Genomic DNA, 20,067 nt, shown 5'->3' on the forward strand with positions numbered 1-20,067 from the left:
TGTCTAGAGTTTGCTCTGGCTGTCAATCTGACCAAGGAAAAGTCAACTAGGTCAATGTCAACTCACATTATCTTTTGTACTTGCAATGATCAACTCCCCCAAGCAGAATTCATAATGTAGGGCATAGTATAAATCAAGAAATAAACATTAATGTACTTTTATAATCACGAAAGATTGTAATCTACATGTTGATTACACAAAGCGAATTAGTAATAATAATGTAATGAATGAATTTATAGTGTGTATGAAATTGTTCCTAGATTAATATGTAGAGGAACCAACAGGCTAAGTCTGATGTGTGATAATAAAAGGTTTGTTAATAATCTAGAGGTTAAGAGGCCTTTTGGGAAACATGGCCATCACATGATAGAATTTTACTGAAAATAATTTAGTTTAGAGATACAGCGTGGAAACGGGCCCTTTGGCCGACCGAGTCTGCGCAGACCAGCGAATAACTTACACTAGCACTATATTCACAATAGGGACAATTACAATCTTTACCAAAGCCAATTAACCTACAAACCTGTACTTCTTTCAGTGCGGGAGCAAAACCTACAAAATCACCGGGAGAACATACAATTGTAAATTGCTCATTCTAAGCTATCCCCCAGTCTAGTTTCAGTCAAAAACCACTGAATCAAGCACTTGATCAACTAATCTTTATGTTAACAAACCACAATTACAGTTCCCACCGCTGTACCTAACCAACACGGGTTCAATCTTTGTATTTGCCTGATCAAGCCCTCTAGGCCTCGCTCAAACAGAGAGACTCCAGAAGGTCACGCAGTCCTAAGCGCTCTCCCAGAAGATCGATGCGGGACCTCGCAGCAGCGGACTTTTATAGGTCCCGGGACCTTGAGGGTCCGAACCACATGGGGGTGGTCTCTTAACAATCCAATTATGGATATCGATTAACCCCATACATAACAGACATTTCCCTAACCCAATAATACAGCAGCTAATACATTGTATTCAAATAGGGCTTCTCAAGGAAGCAAACATAGCAACATTTACCCTGATCTGCAAGAAAACCAGACAAGGCTCAATACCTCATCCAATCAACACTCGGCAAAGTAGAACTCTGCAACATTATTTACAAGGTGTATTTACAAGGTGTATGGCTGGTTTGCAGTCATCCAATCCATTTTATACATTTTGCACCTAATTGACAGGGTCTGCAGATGTTCTTATTCTTTTCCTGCTGCTTGGATCTGGGCTCTAGACAAACTGGCACCACTCCACAGCTTGTCCCAGTTCTGCAGAGAGCACTTCCAAACTGACCAAAATTCCCAGCAGCCCTGAAGCTTTTAGCCCATTTTAAAGTCCTAGCCTGTCCAATCTGGCCAGGATTAACACAAACATTGTGCCTACATAGTGCACTAGTGCATAGTGCAAGTACAGACAGCATCCATATATAACCATATAACATATAACAACTACAGCACAGAAACAGGCCATCTCGACCCTTCTAGTCCGTGCCGAACACGTTTTCTCCATGATCCTGATCCATAGTCAGGATCGAATGTGGCTCTCTGGACTGTAAGGCAGCAACTCTACTGCTGCGCCACCATACTAATATGAAACTACTGTCTTAAATCGAAACAAAGCATACAATATTGGTATGAGATATAGCTTTGCCATGGTAGTCTGGAAAATATGGTAAAGGTTTGATGGTAAACAATGGCTAACATTTAAAGAATTAATAGAATAGATTATGAATAAATAGTATTCCTTTTTAGGCACAAAAAAACAGGAGAAGTGATCCTGGTCTGGTGAACAAAGTTAGCTATAAGAAAAGATTGATCTCATTGATATTTACAATATTCTTGCAGGACTGAAAAGGCTAAACCCGGGGTGGGGAACCTTTTTGTGTAGGAATGCCACATTACGTTAGCTGTAATGTGGCATTAGTGACTTGGCCTCCCTGCCACAGAGGGCAGTGGAGGCCAAGTCACTGGATGGATTTAAGAGAGAGTTAGATAGAGCTCTAGGGGCTAGTGGAGTCAAAGGATATGGAGAGAAGGCAGGCACGGGTTATTGATAGGGGATGATCAGCCATGATTACAATGAAAGGCGGTGCTGGCTCGAAGAGCCGAATGGCCTCATCCTGCACCTATTTTCTATGTTTCTATGTAATCTAATAAGGCCGCATCCAAGAAACCTCAATTAGATATACTTCAAAATGTACATTATTTTGTAAAAATCTAACGACTATGTACTAACTTCAAGAAAATGAAAACATTTTGTTAATTCTAAAGTTAACTAAGCTTTTAATGACTTTGTTGTGACTGCTTTATGTGGGAAAGCATTTGAATATTTGGTTGCAACATGGAGGTACGCAGTTTCAGCTGATCTTCTAGATGGGTATCCGCCATTTGTGACCTTAAGGGCGTCTTGATTTGAGTTAGGTAGGAGAATGTAGATTTGCAGCAGTACATAGTTGAAAAGCACGTATTTTGTTGAATCTTCTTTTACTCTTTGGTATTTTAAATACGTTCATTTTAAGATTAAAATAAAAAATAATAAAAGATGAACAAAAACATTTAAATAAAAATAAAAGGATTTGATCTACAAAATTTGGATGCATTCAAAAGGCCGCTCTTAATGTCCAAGAAGGCCACATACGGCCTTGAGACCGCAGGTTCCCCACCCCTGGGCTAAACACATGGATAATGATCATGGCTAGCCTATTTTGGTTTGGACATTTTGCTTAAAGTAAATGGTTGGCAGTACAGAATGGTAATAAGAAAAAACAAGTGAATCCTTGCAATTGTTTTTGCAAGAAGGCTTTAGAGACTAGTGACTGAACATATTCAAGACAGAGATAATAGTTTTTTTTTAATATTAAGGAACTCAAGGAATATAGAGTTAGTGCAGAAAATTGCATTTAACTAAAAGATCAGCTATGAGGCTATTGAAAGGGGAACAGACGCTAGAGGCCAAATGGCTTATTGGTGCTTCTTCTTATGATGTTATGTTCTAAAAAATACAATTGGAAGAATATCCACCCCCCAATTGATAGGTACCTATTTACAAGGAATTAAAATAATTGTAATTTGATGAATGCATATAGTTTTAAATGTATTCTGATTTTTTTTTTCAGCAGACAATGGCCACGGTTCAAAAACATTCAGGAATGTGACTGACTAGTTGTTTGAAAGGTTGAAACTTATTTATTTATTTCCTTCCTAGGCTAATGGAAGCGATGGAATGTACAAATATGAAGAGATAATCCTGGAACGTGTGAGTAGTGTAATTTGGCTCTTCAAGTGATTGGATAATAATGGTTACACTTCTTTCACATGGGATTATAGTAGTGCTTTCTTATAGGAGCGTTTTTTTTGTTGCCCATCTGGCAGAAATTTAACCCAATGGGCAGTTGAAGATAACCAGTTTACCTGCCACTCAGCTATCCCCAGGTTCACCCTGTAAGCTTTTGCAGACAGATAACATCATTAAAACATAACTCCCACCATTTAGCTACGAACTGGTAGACAGACAGGAGCCGCCCAATGGCTGGCGGACACACTGAACATTTACACGTTGAATCCAAATGGAAATAGACCACGGCATATAAACGAGTTCAAGGATGAAAATACAACAAAGTTCACGCCTAGATTGAAAGCAATCCTCCAAATTTAGTCGCCCATTTACTGATTATTTGAAAAGTGTATTTTCACGTATTAGACAAATATCCTGATTCAATTTTAATATAACAATTCATGGGATTAATGAAGAACAATGCTTTGCAGAGCTCTGCTCAGATGGATGATGCACAGGCAACTCTCTTGTCTCTAGATCTGTTTTGTTCATTAATGGTTCCGTTGTAAATGAAAGTACACAATCGTTAGGGCATAGTGACCACTAATATGTGCCTTTATTGATAGATGGAAGCATGTTTCTGACTCTTAGATATAATCAATATTGCCACACGCATTCATTTGCTGACCTATTGATTTTGACAAGGGAAATAGATCCTCTATTCTCCCCTTATAGTAGTCGCAAAAGAAATACTCATGGTCTAGTGGAGATTAGATCTATTGTTCAATTCCTAAATGTCAAACGTAGTGGCAAAGTAACTCAAACCTGGACCCTTCAGCCAGAGCTTAGTATTCAGAGAGTGTTCTCATCTGTGGGTATATGCTTAGATTTACAGTCCTATCAATGCAAACTGAAACAGATTCTGCGGGAGGAATCACACTGTATCTTTTAAAATTGGCTATATGCCATGCTGTCTGGGAAGGCTCACCTACAGAGATTAATGGATTATTTCCAAGAGCAAGAGGAAAGATGCATTTTAGGAATGGCTCTCACTTGTCAAATGCTCACATGTCAAGTGCTGCAGGTTGGAGAAACAGGGACATCACCAGCCCTTGCAGTTATTATTGAATCTTTGCACTCATTCTGCCCATATATTTGCAATGGTTATTTTCTTTATGGCTCAACATTATAATTGTTTGCACATGTTTTCCCATTACCAGTAGGTTCACAGGTTTCGTTTTCAACGCAGGCTTTCTTTTCCCATATCTTATATGGCTTAGTAGCGATCTTTCATGATTAGTAAACCATTTGTCATTCAGATTTGAAATTTCCAAGGTGACAATAAAACTGCCATTAAAAAAGTAAAACATTTCAAACTGCGAAACAAAATATATTTGAAATATTATAACTTCCACAGTTGGTCAGGTGAAATCAGAATTTCTTCTCGAATCCACCAACCTTTGTGTGAAAAAGTCACCCCTCAGATTCCTATAAAATCTTTACCCATTCACCTTAAACCTATGTCCTCTGGTCCTCGATTCACCTACTCTGGACAAGAGACTCTGTGCAACTACCGGATCTATTCCTCTCATGATCTTATACACCTCTATAAGATCACCCCTCACCCTCCTGCGCTCCAAGAAATCCCAGCCTACTCAAGCTCTGCCTGTAGCTCTGACCCTCTAGTCCTGGCAACATTCTCGTCAGTATGTTACACTCCTTTTCAGCTTATGAGGTTAGCACCTGTACCTGAATTTTATATTTTTACACTGAACCCAACTAAGTGGCAGATCTGCACCAGGAATTCCCCAGGCAAAGTTTATGGCTAGAGAAGGAAATAGATGTGTATTTTCTTTATTACGTACACACTGCTTCCATCTGTGGAAAATATGTCGTATTCCATCAGAGTTGAATCCCAATCCAGCAAAAAGATCCCAATTGTAATGAAAGACATGTATCTCACTGTGTATAATTGCAGTGACGGTCCACCAGTTCACATTTCGAGGATAAAAAACATACAGCATTGTCATTTAGTAATCTGGAACATCCAATAGTAATTTCAGGAACATGTCTAACATTAAATATTGTGTGTATATACTCTGCAACAGCAAGGTAAAGAAGCAGACCTTATGGAAAATGCATATTTTCCTAGTCTGTACCATGGAAAATATATAAAAGAGCTGATAATAGAGCATTTTGTTATAATGTAACCCCAATGCTACATTGCAACTGAAAATTATCTTGAATCTGATGCTTAGCAATCCTTAAATCAAAATAATTTATCTCAAAGCCATCATGTGGTGGCTGGCTTAAATGTGGTCACTAACTTAAAAGTCACAGTTGGCATTTATCCCAACCTAGTTCACTTCAAACTGCATTTCCTTGATCTATGTGCTGTTGCTTTATATAGAAACTTCAATGTTGACTCAACAAGTCAGTGCTCAGCAGGTATCGTGCTCAGGTACCCCTTTTGCTAATTGTTGCAAAGAGCACCTTCAGGGCTTACAGAAGGTTTACAAAAACAGATTACAGCACAGTATTACACATTCTTCGGTTTATGCAACATGCCAGACAGTCATTTATATTTATGAACATTAAAGGTTACATAAACTGAGAACAATTTAAGTATTTTTTTACCCATTTGCTGTTTTTATTCTAGAGATGGTTTTTTTAAACGATGTTCCAAGTATAAGTTAATTCAAAATAAACCAAATGCCATCCAAGTAATTAATTTGTAGGTTTGAGAATCTTTGTACGGCTATATCCTTTTCTAAAAATGATTTTGTAAACCCAAGTGTCTAGCGAGTATAAATGTTTCTGACTTAGTACGAGTGTATATGATAATGGTGGAATGAACATACCGTATGATTATGGGGAATAAATGTATTTGCCCCCATCTATGAATTAGCAATAATACATTATGGTGTGGGACACTGCCTTCCAATACGTAATCAAGGTCTGTGCCACAATGTAATAAAGGATAGCCAATATTGTCAGTCCTTGTTTAATAGGGCTGAACTCTCGACTAATCTTCAGTCACAGGGACTGGGTCATAAAAAATTGTAGAAAACCTTGAGCTCCGCTGTGATGCTATGAATTGAATCCTGAGCCTCAGCTGGCCTTAGTTACCAGGACTTGAATTTAATTTTAACTGAGTGATGTGTTCTGTTGCCAGTTCATTGATTTATTTTTTGGTTGAAATCAACAATTGATAAATTCTGTCCTTTTGCAGGGTAATTCAGGCCTGGGGTTTAGCATTGCTGGAGGAATCGACAATCCCCATATTCCAGATGATCCAGGGATTTTTATTACCAAAATTATCCCTGGTGGGGCCGCCGCGATGGATGGACGACTTGGGTAACAAATTAGTAACTTTCAAAAAAGCATTGTTCAAGTATATTTATTGTTGAATAAGATACCACACCGGCTGAGCATTGTGAGGTATCTCCACTGTTGGTGGCTGGCTTTCTGTATTGCCCCTTTGTGAAGCAGGTTAATTGGTAGTGACAAGTAGTTGATATATAGCAGGGTTCAATCATAATGTTCATTGTAGGCTGTGGGCGAGGAGCTTTTTCGTTCAAGTTCATGACCCCTCATGGAACTACCTGAATTTTTAACATATTGTGTAAAAATGTATAAATCATACCTGAAACTCGCCAAGACCAAAACCTGTACATTTAAAAAAAAATACTAGTCCAAGTGCAGACCCGTTGGGTCTGTTCCCCCAACGTGCAGTTGTGGGGGGGGGGGAGGCGGCATGCAGCGTCACTCACACTAACTATCCCCCCCCCCCCCGCACGCACGCTAATTACCCCCCTTGATATTATATTAATATTATTAATTGGCTCCTTTTACCCCATAACCAACCTATCTACTGATGCATAGCCCCCAACGTGCAGTCAGAGAGGGACGGGGGGCGGGGTTAGAGAGTGAGGGCAGAGAGAGAAGGAGCAGGGACAGAGAGAGAAGGGGCAGAGACACAGAGAGAGGGGCAAGAGGGAGAGGGGGGGGCGAGGAGGAGAAGAGGGAGGGTGGGGGTGAGAGGGGAAAGGTGGGGGCGGAGGGGAGGAGAGAGAGAGAGGGTGAGAGAGTGAGGGGGAGAGAGGGGGGAGAGAGGTGAGGGGAGGGGGGGAAAGGGGAGGGGGAGAGGGTGAGGGCAGGGGGAGAGGTGGGGAGCAGGGAGGGTGGAGGGAAGGGGGTAGGGGTGTGTGGAGGGGAGGGGGGGTTAGGGGAGGGATGGTGGGGGAGGGGATGGAGGGGAGGAGTGGGAGAAAAAGAGGGGAGAAAGAGGAGAGGGGGGGCGAGGAGAGGGGGGGAGAGGAGAGGGGGGGGGGAGAGGGGGTTGAGGCGGGGGGGAGGAGATGGGGGAAGAGAGAGAGGGAGAGGAGTGGGGGGAGAGAGAGAGGAGGGGGGGGAGTGAGGGGGTGTGCTGAGAGGGGGGTGAGGTGAGGGGAGGGGGGGGGGGAGGTGGGGAGGGGGGTTGGAGGGAAGGGGTTAGGGGTGTGTGGAGGGGAGGGGGGTTTAGGGGAGGGAGGGTGGGGAGGGGATGGAGGGGAGGAGGGGGATAGGGGGAGAGAAAGAGAGGGGAGAGAGGAGAGGGGGGGAGGAGAGGAGAGGAGAGGAGAGGAGAGGGGGGGGAGAGGAGAGGGGGAAAGGAGAGGGGGGGGGAGAGAGAGTGCCTTTTTATTTCAACCCAAACCCCCCAAACAACCATTTGCAGGCAGTGCTTTTTTACTGTAACCATATTTTCATTTTCAAATCACATTAAGGGTACTTACTCACAGTTGTGTGGACATGTGTTCAGTGTTATTCACAGTTCAGAGAAACGTGACCCTCTGCCTTCCTCCAGCTTGCAGACTAATTGAGGCACTCCACTTCCTGGTTTTATAGTCCATCCTCCCTGCCGCCAGCGGGGGAAGCAGAGAGAATGGGGAATTTTGTAAAATCATTAATATCTGTCATTTTTCATCGACTGGAAAAATCCTCGGCACACATGCGGCGGAGGGGGGCTCTGAGCGAGGTGGCCAAAAATGACGGCCGTAGGTGATGGCGTTCTCTCGGAAATCGCAGCACAGATCGCCAAAACCTGTCAAGAACAGACTTTTAGTAATATAGATGACAAAAACTTCAAATTTTCCAATCAATGCACGCTTGACATTGAGGTCGGACGCAAATTGACCAATCCCGCACTTTGTTTTATGGTCGCTAGGCAGCGAGGACCCTGGGATCATGGCTGCCTCGTCATTACATCAAAACAATAAAGGGCCTGTCCCACTTGCATGCGATTGCATGCGTTTGGCGCGACCAAACGGAAGCGGAGTTCGCGCTAAGTTCGCGGTAAGTACATGCTAAATTCGCGCGTAACGTAATTTGCGTCATACTTACCAATCAGCTGGGCAGGAGGCGGGCGGACTGAATTTGGGCGTCGCACGGTGTCGGGCGGTGACGTCATCACACAACGCCACGCCGGGCGTTGACGTCATCGCGCAATGCCACGCGCTAGGCGTACGTCGTCAAGACGTTGCGTACGATGTCGGGATGCTGCGTACGCCGTCAAGATGCTGAGTACGCCCTCAATGCGCCTGCGGGCCGACAGGCCGTTGACGCGCAAAATGTTCGGACAGTGCAGGATTTTCGGAGCCCTATGCGATGTTGGGACCAGTCCCGCACAACTCCATAAGCCTCCGCGCTTCGAAGTGGGACCGGCCCCGCGCGGCCCGTACGCCTCAAGCGACCACGTTTGGTGGCGCCAGACGCATGCGAGTGGGACAGGCCCTTAACAAGGCTTCCAAGGAATAAAGGTAATGCTAACCTTGCTGATAACTTTGTTTTTCAATTGATTTATCTTTATAAAGTTATGATGTGAACTGCTAAATAAAAATGATAAATAACAAATGTAGAACTTGGGTTTGGGTTAGGATTAGGGTTAGGGTCAGGGTCAGGGTCAGGGTCAGGGTGTGTTAGTCGGTCTGTCAGTCATCAGTCTGTTGGTCAGGCTTGTCGGTAGGCCGATGGATGCTGTGAAGGATCGGTCGGGCTGTCGGGCCGCCGAGGGGTTGTGAGAGTGGTCGGTCCGCTGGTGGGTGCTGCGATGGGTCGGTCGGGCAGTCAGTAGGTCGGTGCTGCAGCGAGCAAGCGGGCGGTCTGACGAAGCTGGCGCTATCATGGTGTTGAAGGCAGCCCGGGCGGCGTACAGGTGCAGTGCTGCTTCCCACCATGGATCACCACAATGATCCAGTAGGGCATGCTGGCCGAGGTGCACGAGCTGTACGGAGCCCGCAGCCGGTCCCAAAGCGGCTCCAGCTCCAGCTGTGGGCAGCACTGGAAAGGGGACGAGTTAGGGTTAGGGTTAGGGTTAGGCATTTTCCTGTCAGTGGAAGATGCCTTAGCTTTCCCCCATCCTGGTGCTGCCCAGTCCCACCATGCCCGTAGCCCCCACTCTGCACACTGGGGTCAGTGGGGTTCAGTAAATGGGGCAACCCACAGGAACCCCTCATTCATTAATTAGGCTGGTTCAGGAGCCGGACCTCTGTGGCAGTCTCATTCAAAATTATACATAATTAAATATGATTACAGTCATATTCACGTCATATATATTTATATATATATATATATATGATGTAATATATATATGATGTAATATATATATATGGTTTAAATAGACTGCAACACGGAAGTAGGCTCCCCATGGTGTAATATGGGCATTGGACACTAGATGGCGCTTACTTTTTTGATCTCATTTTCTAATTAGTTTAATTAATTAATGTGCAATTTTTGCATTGACGAGTTATGACTTCCTTCTCAATTATGTTTTATCTAAATCTGTGCAAAATTTCATGTAGTTCCGAGACATGGGTCAGGAAAGTTGATTTCTAGATACATTTATGATGCTCAGCCCACAGCCTAATGGCATTGGAGGATGACCCAGCTAAAGTGATAGAGCAGACAATTACCTTAGCCTGCCAGAACTTAAAAGAATCAGATTGGAGAACATACTTCTCCATGTGCTTTGAAGGTTACTGCAATGTAGTTGATTTACTTCTATTACTTGAGTCCTCCCACTTTCAGTGTGCACTTTAACTCCAGTTATATTTCACGTTATATTGGAGTTTCTTGTTTGCCAGATAATTACTATATAAATTTATCTTTTCATCTTTGTTGATGAGAGTTAGAAACATTCAGAATTGTTGAAATAAGGCGCATGCTCTCTGCTGTCTTCGTTCTATTGGATATTTGTTGCAGCCTAGCATAGCGAACAATCTGACATTTCTACCTTAGACAAAAATGCTGAAAAACTCAGCGAGTGAGGCAGCATCTATGGAGAGAAGGAGTAGGCGAGGTTTTGGGTTGAGACCCTTCTTCAGACTGATGTCGGGGGGGGTCAGGAAAAAGAAAGAAAGAGGCAGAGACAGTAGGCTTGTGGGAGAGCTGGGAAGGGGCAGGGGAAGGAGGGAGAAAGCAAGGACTATCCTAAATTGGAGAAGTCAATGTCCATACCACTGGGGTGTAAACTACCCAAGCGAAATATGAGATGCTGTTTCTCCAATTTGCGCTTGGCCTCACTCTGTCAATGGAGGTGGCCCAGGACAGAAAGATCAGATTCAGAATGGGAGGGGGAGTTGAATTGCTGAGCCACCGAGAGATCAGTGTAGCGGCCGATTTTTATATCGTTCAAGAAATTAACCCTCTAGCTACTAAATGGACAGCATGGTTAAGGGGAATGTCTTCGAAATGCATGCAAGCTCACCCACAGACCTTCAGAACTTCTTCACAGATAGGTCTTCAAAACACAGATGAATAAAACCTTTATTGTTGATAGAAAACAGCAAGATACATCCAAACTTCTTCCAACTCGTTGCTATAATCTTCATCGAACTCCAGCTTATCACTTTAAACATTAGAAAACTCCTCGTGTCTCCATTACACTTCGCATGATCTCCTTTACACCTCGCACGGTCGAAGGGTAAAGCTTCTCCATGGTCTCTCCAAACGAATCTAACACTTAAACTTCTGCGCAAACTACATAGCCCAAAACACGCCCAAAAATATGTCATAAATCCCAACCACAATATAACGGGCAGCCTAAAATTTAAAGGCACATGCCATCATCAATGACATGCAAAACAAGCCAAATGGCCACTATATACCGGCTCCTAATTGTTCCGAGTATATAACGAGGCAATTGTTAATAAACGTCAAAAACTGGCCTTAAAGGCTTAACATATATCAAAAAAAAGAGAGATTTTAGTTAATTGATCCATCTCTTATTGCTGAAGAAACGGTTCACTGTCAGTTCTCTGGAAACTTCATTCGCAGAATTTTCTTCTGTGTAAACACATTTCAGTTGTACAACATTAGTAACATCCCAATGCTCTTTCCATTGGCAGATTGTCTCTGTCCAAATCCAACTCTCTGGTTTCTTTGGCTCTATTACTAGTGGAATGCTTTCACAATTGTCGCTGATCCACTTGGAAAGAGTGTATCCTCCCTTATTGCAAAGAGAAGTCGGATGTTCTACTGGTAAAATTGCTTCCTGCTCAGTAGACATGGATTTTAAACAATCATCCATGTAGAAATTATTCTTCAAAGAGATACTTATTTCATGAAATTTAGTATTTTCATCAAACTTGCGTTTCAAAGTCTGGGTACGTTGCTCTGTCTTATGACAATTATTCGGCAGACTAACACTTTCTTGTTTGAAAGGTAAGTCCACACAATAGTGTCCGTCAGTCTTTATTGAGTAGTTCATAGTGCCCATGAACTTCAACTCTTGATTCGACATCTCTTCAGATTCCTTGCTGGTACTTTCATTAGAGTCATGGTGGTATTTCTTCATCACCGGCTTTCTTACTTCATCAGTAGATATTTGATTATTGGCAATGGTAAGATAGTTCTTCCTCTGATTCTTGTTTTCATGGTTCCTTTTCAAGGAGCCATAGATAATCCATCCAAGTCGGGTTTTCATAGCATGACGGTCCATCGCCTTGGCTCCTAATAATCTGTATAGGTTCCAATGCCTTCAAAACATTTGTTCCGATAAGTAGATCAACACTAGAATTTATTTCAGATATCTTAAAATCCTTCAGGTAAAGCCATTGTTTTAAGTCTTCATGTGTTGGTATATTTTGACGACCAACAGGCGTGGTTCCACGTGTAAACACTTCAGATATTGGTATGAAAATATCCTCATACAAACTGGATATCTCCATACTCGTAATGTAATGACTCCTGCTCTCTTCATCTTTAGTCATGGTACGTAATCGAATCTTAGTCTCTTCTCCTGTGATGTTCAGTCCTCTCATCAGGTTTTCTGTGCAAAAGGTAGTCGAACTCCCGTGATCAAGAAAAGCATATGTTTGCAACACTGTATTCGTCTTGCTGTTCCTTACCTGTACTGGTAAGATAGAGAAGATACAGGCTTCAACCCTGGCCCCAATATGAGCAGTTACTTGAGGCGAGGTGATAGCATCACTAGTAGTTGGCTTCTCCTTCTTTTCTGGCTGGCTACTTGCTTCCTTTCATCTCTTATTTTGCCTGCTTCATCTCTCCACCTTTCTCTCAATCTTCCGGGCATCTTGCTATTGATGATTCCAGTATTACTTGCAAGATTAATTTCCTCCATGTGGTCGAGATTTCTCATCAAGCTGCAACAATCTCCCAGAATATTGCATAATCACTCAATGTTTCCCCATCTTCCGGCTTGATTTCTTTCCAAGCATGGGCCTTCTCCATGTATGCGTTAGCAATCCTCTGTCCATCACCAAAACGTTCTTCAAGTAATCTTCTCGCCTTTTTATAGCCATGGCTACCAGGTTCGTTTTGACAACTTTCTACAAGTACTTTAACACTACATTTGTGTACTTCACCAGAAATCGTAAGCGCTCCTTTTCATCCGTAACTTTTGTTTCTAATACTTCTTCTAATGCCCTTATGAAAGCTTCATACTGCAAAGGATCTCCACCATACATAGGAATTTCTGCTGGTGGTAGAATGAGAGAGGTATTTTGTCGAGCTGTGAATTCAGTTTGACTTTTCACCAATGCCATGACCCATCATGATAACCTTGGTTTGGCACCATCTGTTGATACACAGGCCTCTGTGATTCAAATTGGCTTACTCGAGCCTGTGCACCAGGCCTCGAAAAAGCGTGGTCTGCTATTGGTTTGTCTCGAGCATCCACAGACGCTCCAATAATAGTTGGTTTTGATCTAGCACCCATTTGCTGAGATGAAGTTTCACCCATCATCCTCTGCTCCAATGGGTTTTCAAAGCCTAGAAATCTGATGGACCTCGATTGTGGAATTGATCCAACTGCTAATTCACTTTGAGTAGTTTTTCTTCTTGGTCCAGAGCTCATCGTCTTGAACCCTCACTTTCCAGTAGCTCGTTCTCTACTGAACGTTTTTCCTTCCATTATTTATTATGTAAAAGAATATGTGTGTTATGATTGTGTTTATAATTTGTTTGGTTGTTTTGTTGTTTGTCTTTTGCACAAAAGTCCGCGAGCATTGCCACTTTCATTTCACTGCACATCTCGTATGTGTATGTGACAAATAAACTTGACTTGACTTGACTTGACTTGACTTTTTGTTTTAGCCACCACCATCTTTGTGTTCATTTCCAGTTGTTCCTTTCGTTGCCTCAGCTCTTCTTGCTGTCACGTCATCACTTCTTGCTGCTGTCACGTCATCTCGTCGCTTATGTCGTCTCATCTCTCTCGCTCGATCTCATGTTTCTTCTTCATGGCATCCACATCTAGTGAGAGAGCAGTCAGCTCAGCTTTAACTCCCAATCGAGCAGAAGCCCTCGAAACCGAACTGGCTGTTAAACCAGGTCTATAGTCTGTTCTTCTTGAAGATACGTTTGAGATACTATCCCCAGGTGCAATCTCATCTTCCATTCTAGCACCTTGTTGCTTCGCACTTCCAGCTACTAAGCTCGTAAGTTGTAGTATAATTTCAGATAATCACTTCTCTGCCTTTTTCATGAAACCATTGAATATCTTTTTCTTGTCTTCTTCCCACTGGGTGTGTCTTCTGCGTTCTTCCCGAGATGGCTGTGAACACAGCAGTACATCTTGTTTCTTGCCAACCTCCTGGCTGAGGTTCAATAGTTGGCTCATATTAGATTTCACCTTGATCACGTTCTGTTCTGATTCCATTAGTTTCATCTGTTTCTCAATTAATCTGGCAACCTCTTTCCATACTTCGTTTCTCTCCTTCTTGGTTTCTTTCAAGCAGGCAGCATGTGAATTACCTGTTCCTTCTCGATACAGGAGTTTTCTGTAGCTATCAATGGACTAATTAGCTTGCTGCCATATCGAGTTTTCCTCTTTCTTAGTTTCTTTAAGTTGCCTAATTGGTCTTTCATTACCACCTCGTTGTTCATCTGGCGTTGCTCTTTCTTGATCTTCAGGATCCATGATTTTAAAGAGGTCTTGGCAGATTGCCAATTCTTTAAATTAAGTGAACAGACTGTTCTGCTAGTAGGTCTGGCTTTGTTTAGTCAACATCAGAACCAAAACAAACCGATATTGTAGAGAACATCTCTCCAAGTAGGGTATGCCTACTTTGAAGCTACTCCACTGCGAAATCTCCTCAAGGTATGCCTACTTTGAAGGAGTTCTCCTCCTCTCTCCGGAGACAGTTTCACAATCTCCTCTCTAACTGCCCCCCTCTCTGTGATCCCCCCTGCCCTCCAACTCATCCTGCGGGGATGAACATTGAATTCTCCCAATTTTGTTAGCCCTTGCTGTCTCCTCCCCTTCCTCAGCCCTCCTGCTGTCTCCTCCCATCCCTCAGCCCTCAGGCTCCTCCTCCTCCTTTTTCCTTTCTTCTCCCCGCCACCCCCCATCAGTCTGAAGAAGAGTTTCGGCCCGAAACGTTGCCTATTTCCTTCGCTCCATAGATGCTGCTGCACCCACTGAGTTTTTTCAGCATTTTTGTGTACCTTCGATTTTCCAGCATCTGCAGTTCCTTCTTAAACATCTCTCCAACATCCATGGGCTAAAGGACGACGGTTATTCAAATGGAATGCGTGTTTATCAAACGGTTCAAAACAATCCAAGGTTGGCCTGGCTGGAATCTCCTTTCTCCAGACAAATTTGGAAAAAAACACTTTACTGCCTCTGTTAAAGAAGTCATTTGAAATTAAAGCTTTGCAGCTTCAAATTCAAAGAATAATAATCGATTTCTACTCACAATTCCTGTGATATTGTCTTCAGATAAGTCTCATTGCTGTCGATAGACCTCAAGGCCTTCTCTGGCCGAGATGTATTTACTTCAGTCCCACAGCTGAAACCAGACATCTGGCTAAACCTCTCCAAGAATCTTAGCCAAATCTTCTGCCCCAATCTCTGGGACTGGTATTTACCCCCCTAGCGGAGGTGCCCTTTGACTTAATGCAGTGGCCGATTTTTATATCGTTCGAGAAATTAACCCACTAGCCACTAAATGGACAAGCATGGTTAAGGGGAATGTCTTCAAAACGCATGCGAGCTCATCCACAGAGACCTTCAGAACTTCTTCACAGATAAGTCTTCAAAACACAGTCTTTTGATGAATAAATGCTTTATTGTTGATAGAAAACAGTAAGATACATCCAAACTTCTTCCGACTCGTTACTGTAATCTTCATCGAACTCCAGCTTATCACTTTAAACATTAGAGAACTCCTCGTGTCTCCATTACACTTCGCATGATCTCCTTTACACCTCGCATGGTCGAAGGGTAAACTTTCTCCATGGTCTCTCCAAGCTAATCTAAAAACTAAACTTCTGCGCAAGCTACATAGTCCAAATCACGCCCAAAAATATGTCATAAATCCCGCCCACAATATAACGGGCAGTAAAATTTAAAGGCACATGCCATCATCAATGACATGCAAAATTAGCCAAATGGCCACTACAATCAGGTTGGTTAGTGCAAACTGAACAGAGGAATTCTACCTTTGTTGATTTGCAGGAACTCTTAGCATTTATCGGCATTCCATTTATGGTTTCAATAAATATTTCTATTTAGTTCAAAAGTATGCTTTATTCATAATATATACAGTAAATGCATTCAGGACATGTCTTTCAAACATTAGTTTTCCAATCAATTCAATACATTATCTTATAATGCGTATACAACACTTAGGTTTCCTTAAATGATATGCTCAATATGCAGCAGGACCTTAGATTGTGATCCCCCAGAGCGCTAACAGGAATGTATAACTCCAAATACCTTATGAAAACTGCATAGTTTTTTTGTCAATAAGATACTGGAATCTTAAAATTCCAGTAATCTTACATTTTAAATGGTTGTTTTGTCTTGTTAGAATCACAGTGTGGGAGATTTTTTTCCCCCCGTCTGCACTGCCTATGAATAAAGAGGAGAAGAAAGGAAATGTTTTGTTCCCAGTGATCAGTGTTTTGAGTTCAGCGGTCCCTCAGGAACAGTTATAAGTGTTTTGACTTATTTGGCCCATTAGCAAACCCATAGCCAGTTGTGCATAGCACCAAAATCGAGGCACCAGTTTATGGAGCACCTGATTATCTGGCCCCACAACAAAGAAGTGTATCCATATTTTTTACGTTCTTGAAGTGAACAATATGAAACACTGAGAACTCACAATCTTTGTGCAGCCTCTGAAAAAACAGTCTCTGAGAAGCCTGTGCACACTGTCTTGTTATGCCTGAATCTGGACCTATTTGTTGCACAAATGTAATCTTGATTATGTCTGTGTCTCTTAATTTTTATCACCTCAGTTTCATTTATGCATTATGACTAACTTTGTAATTCTGCATTCTTGCCAAATAATTTCACAATTAAACCTTGATATTCATGATAGTTGAATCAGGACCACTCATGAGAAATAGAAAAAAACAAATCTTGGAGGGACTGGTTGGGTCAGATAGCATCAATTGAGAGAAATGGACAATCGATGTTTATGGACAATCGACTCTCACCCTGAAATGTTGAATGTCTATTTATTTCCACAGATGCTGCCCGACCCATTTAGTTCCTCCAGCGGTTTGTTTTTTTGCTCCAGATTCTGGTATCTGCACTGTTTTATGACTCCACTCATGGGGAATGTTTATTCTGTTGAATCAGATTATTGATTTTTGTTTGTACTTTCAGGGTCAATGACTGTGTACTACGAGTCAATGATGTGGATGTTTCTGAAGTGGTTCACAGTAAAGCAGTGGAGGCACTGAAAGACGCAGGGCCAGTTGTTCGACTATTAGTCCGCAGAAGGCAGCCAGCTGCTGAGGCTATATTAGAAGTGAATCTTTTAAAAGGACCCAAAGGTAACATTTATATTGCTGAGTGCATCTGGAGATGCTGATGTGATCAGTGGTTTTACAAATATGTAAAGGAACAAAAATATGCTTTCACTGACTTCATCTATCTGCCGAAACAAAGAAATGGCTTCCTTGTTATTTTCCTAAAGTAAAATCTCTAGAGAAATGTAGTAACATTACTTTAAAAGCTCCACTGATAATACACTTTCAGAGTCTACTCTGTGCTATTATGGTATTGGACTTCTTCCAAAATATTACCAATGAATTTTGCACACATAACAAAAATAGTAGCTCGTCGTTCTGTGCTTCACTAACACAAACAGCACCTGGGCTTTCATATTCTTCCTAACAAAAACATTCTCAGACCCATCTGCAACGCCTGCATTTTCTCCAGATACAAGACCAGGCAATCTCAATTTCTGTTGCACAAATTCCATGTTACTTCCAGGTTGTACTATACATTGTGGAAACAAGGAATGCAGATGCTTATACCAAAGATTTAGTTTAGTGAATTGTCACATGTACCGAGGTTTAGTGAAAAGCTCTTGTTGTGTGAAACCAGTCAACGGAAAGGCAATACACGATTACAATCGAGCCATTTCCAGCGTATAGGGAATAGCGTTTAGTGCAAGGTAAAGCCAGTAACATCCAATCATAGATAGTCTGAGGGTCACCAATGAAGTAGATAGTAGTTCAGGACTGCTCTTTGGTTGTGGTAGGATGATTCCGTTGCCTGATAACAACTCCCTTTTTTCACCCTTTCACTTCTCTCCTTCTCAACACCATTTTGTCTCCTCTAGAACCTTTCATCACCCTTTTGTCTCCCTTTCAACTCTAGCTTTTTAGAGTGCATAAAATCACGAGAGGAATATATCAGGTAAAAGTCTCTTGCCCAGAGTAGGGGAATTGAGAACCCTTTCCTCCTTAAATGATGCGCTCAATTTGCATTCGATAGGCTGTTGGTAGGTTCACCCCCTTAGTGTCCAGTTGCAGCGGGACCTTAGACTGTGGTTCCATCCCCAGAGAACCGGAGCACATACGTTTAAGATGAGGGGGAAAAATTTAATAGGAACCTGAGAGGTAACTTTTTTACACAAAGGGTGGTGGGTGTATGGAACGACCAGGCAGAGGAGGTAGATGAGGCAGGTACTATCGCCACATTGAAGAAACATTCAGACATGGATAAGTTATGTTTAGCGGGAAATGGGCCAAATGCAGGCAGGTGGGACTAGTGTAGATGGGGTATGTGAGCAAGTTGGGCCAGAGGCCCTGTTTTCACACTGTATTTGACTACAGTAGCAATGTTACAAAATTTTGAGATTTAAAAAATCAAGTCTGCAATTTATCCCATCAGATAAAGCATAACAATAAGTTTAATTTGACACCAAATTCACTTTCATATCTCAAGTATTAAAAAAGTTATGACCATTTTCATACTCGGAAATTAGCATCTTGTTCCCTATTGATTTTCAATGGACATTACAAAAAAGCTGTGATCTTGGATAGTCAAACGCCCATTTCTTAAGGAAAGATTAACATTTTTAAATAGCCTAAGTGTCCAAAGATTATTCAGGAGAGAAATTCATTACTGCCTGATAAAATTTACATGAACTCTGTGCAAGGAAGGATAAGGTCAATTGATCTTGCAATGGTCGGCTTTCTATTTATGTGACGCAAAATCTGTGCTGGCGCGCTGGATTAGTGCCCTCAGACCGAGAAAAATGTTAAAAAGCCCAAAATGAACTATTCATTGACAGGGTTATATATATGCCCCATTTAATGTAAAAATAGGGTACATACCTTTAATTGTTTGCTTTAAAAACCCTGGGGCTGCGAGAGGTTTTCGAAATCTAGTCCTCGAGGCCTATAAAAACTAATAATACCTTTTTGCGACCGGGTCTTGCAGCGATTTTTCGTTAATGATTTACTAGGCTGAACATCATTAGTACAGCAGTAAAAATCGGCCCCCTCCAAACAGCGCCAAAATCGCCGACATAAATGACGATTCAGGTAGGTTTTGTACTTAGTGCCTTGTTAGGTTCTCAGGCATGTGGTTGAGAGAAATCATTACTGCCTGAAGAACAAACCCAGCTGGCGCATTGTTTGGCACTAGTTCTTGAGAGTGGAATTGCAGCCTCAACACAGTGGCTTAATTCATAAATACTTACTTAGCTTGTTGGGGTGAAAGAACAAACCCAGCAGTTTGGGTTAGAGTGGGATGAGAAGAATAGGGTCACTGATTGTCCATGAATCCTGCTGATCTAAGAAATGAGAAGAAAAAGTGTGATGCCCATCACACAGTAACTGGTCCTTACCACATTTTAAACACCTGTATTAACATTGAATACAGCCAGTTGGATACCACTGATGCAAATTTGATGTCCTATGGAACCTGTCATTCGCAGGGGTACCCTACTGGGAGGGCATAATAGCAAATCTCACATTCATAAAAAGCACTTTCCAGCTTTGTACGTCATCTTTAGGCAACAGATGTGTTAGAGGAGCAAAGAAGAAGACCCAGAG

The 20,067-nt window shown here is 42.2% G+C and overlaps 1 protein-coding gene across 7 annotated transcripts in view; it reads left to right on the forward strand.

Annotated features, from left to right (window-relative positions):
* Positions 1–20,067, forward strand: part of dlg3 (discs, large homolog 3 (Drosophila)) — a 389,240-nt gene that overhangs the window by 208,561 nt on the left and 160,612 nt on the right. For all 7 annotated transcript variants that reach the window (XM_055643654.1, XM_055643656.1, XM_055643657.1 and 4 more), the window contains 3 exons: positions 3,193–3,243; positions 6,494–6,618; positions 17,381–17,550. In XM_055643654.1, coding sequence (XP_055499629.1) covers positions 3,193–3,243; positions 6,494–6,618; positions 17,381–17,550 — 346 coding nt within the window. The remainder of the gene's footprint in view (positions 1–3,192; positions 3,244–6,493; positions 6,619–17,380; positions 17,551–20,067) is intronic.

Source organism: Leucoraja erinacea, chromosome 12 (assembly GCF_028641065.1).
Source record: "Leucoraja erinacea ecotype New England chromosome 12, Leri_hhj_1, whole genome shotgun sequence".
NCBI classification, from domain to species: domain Eukaryota; kingdom Metazoa; phylum Chordata; class Chondrichthyes; order Rajiformes; family Rajidae; genus Leucoraja; species Leucoraja erinaceus.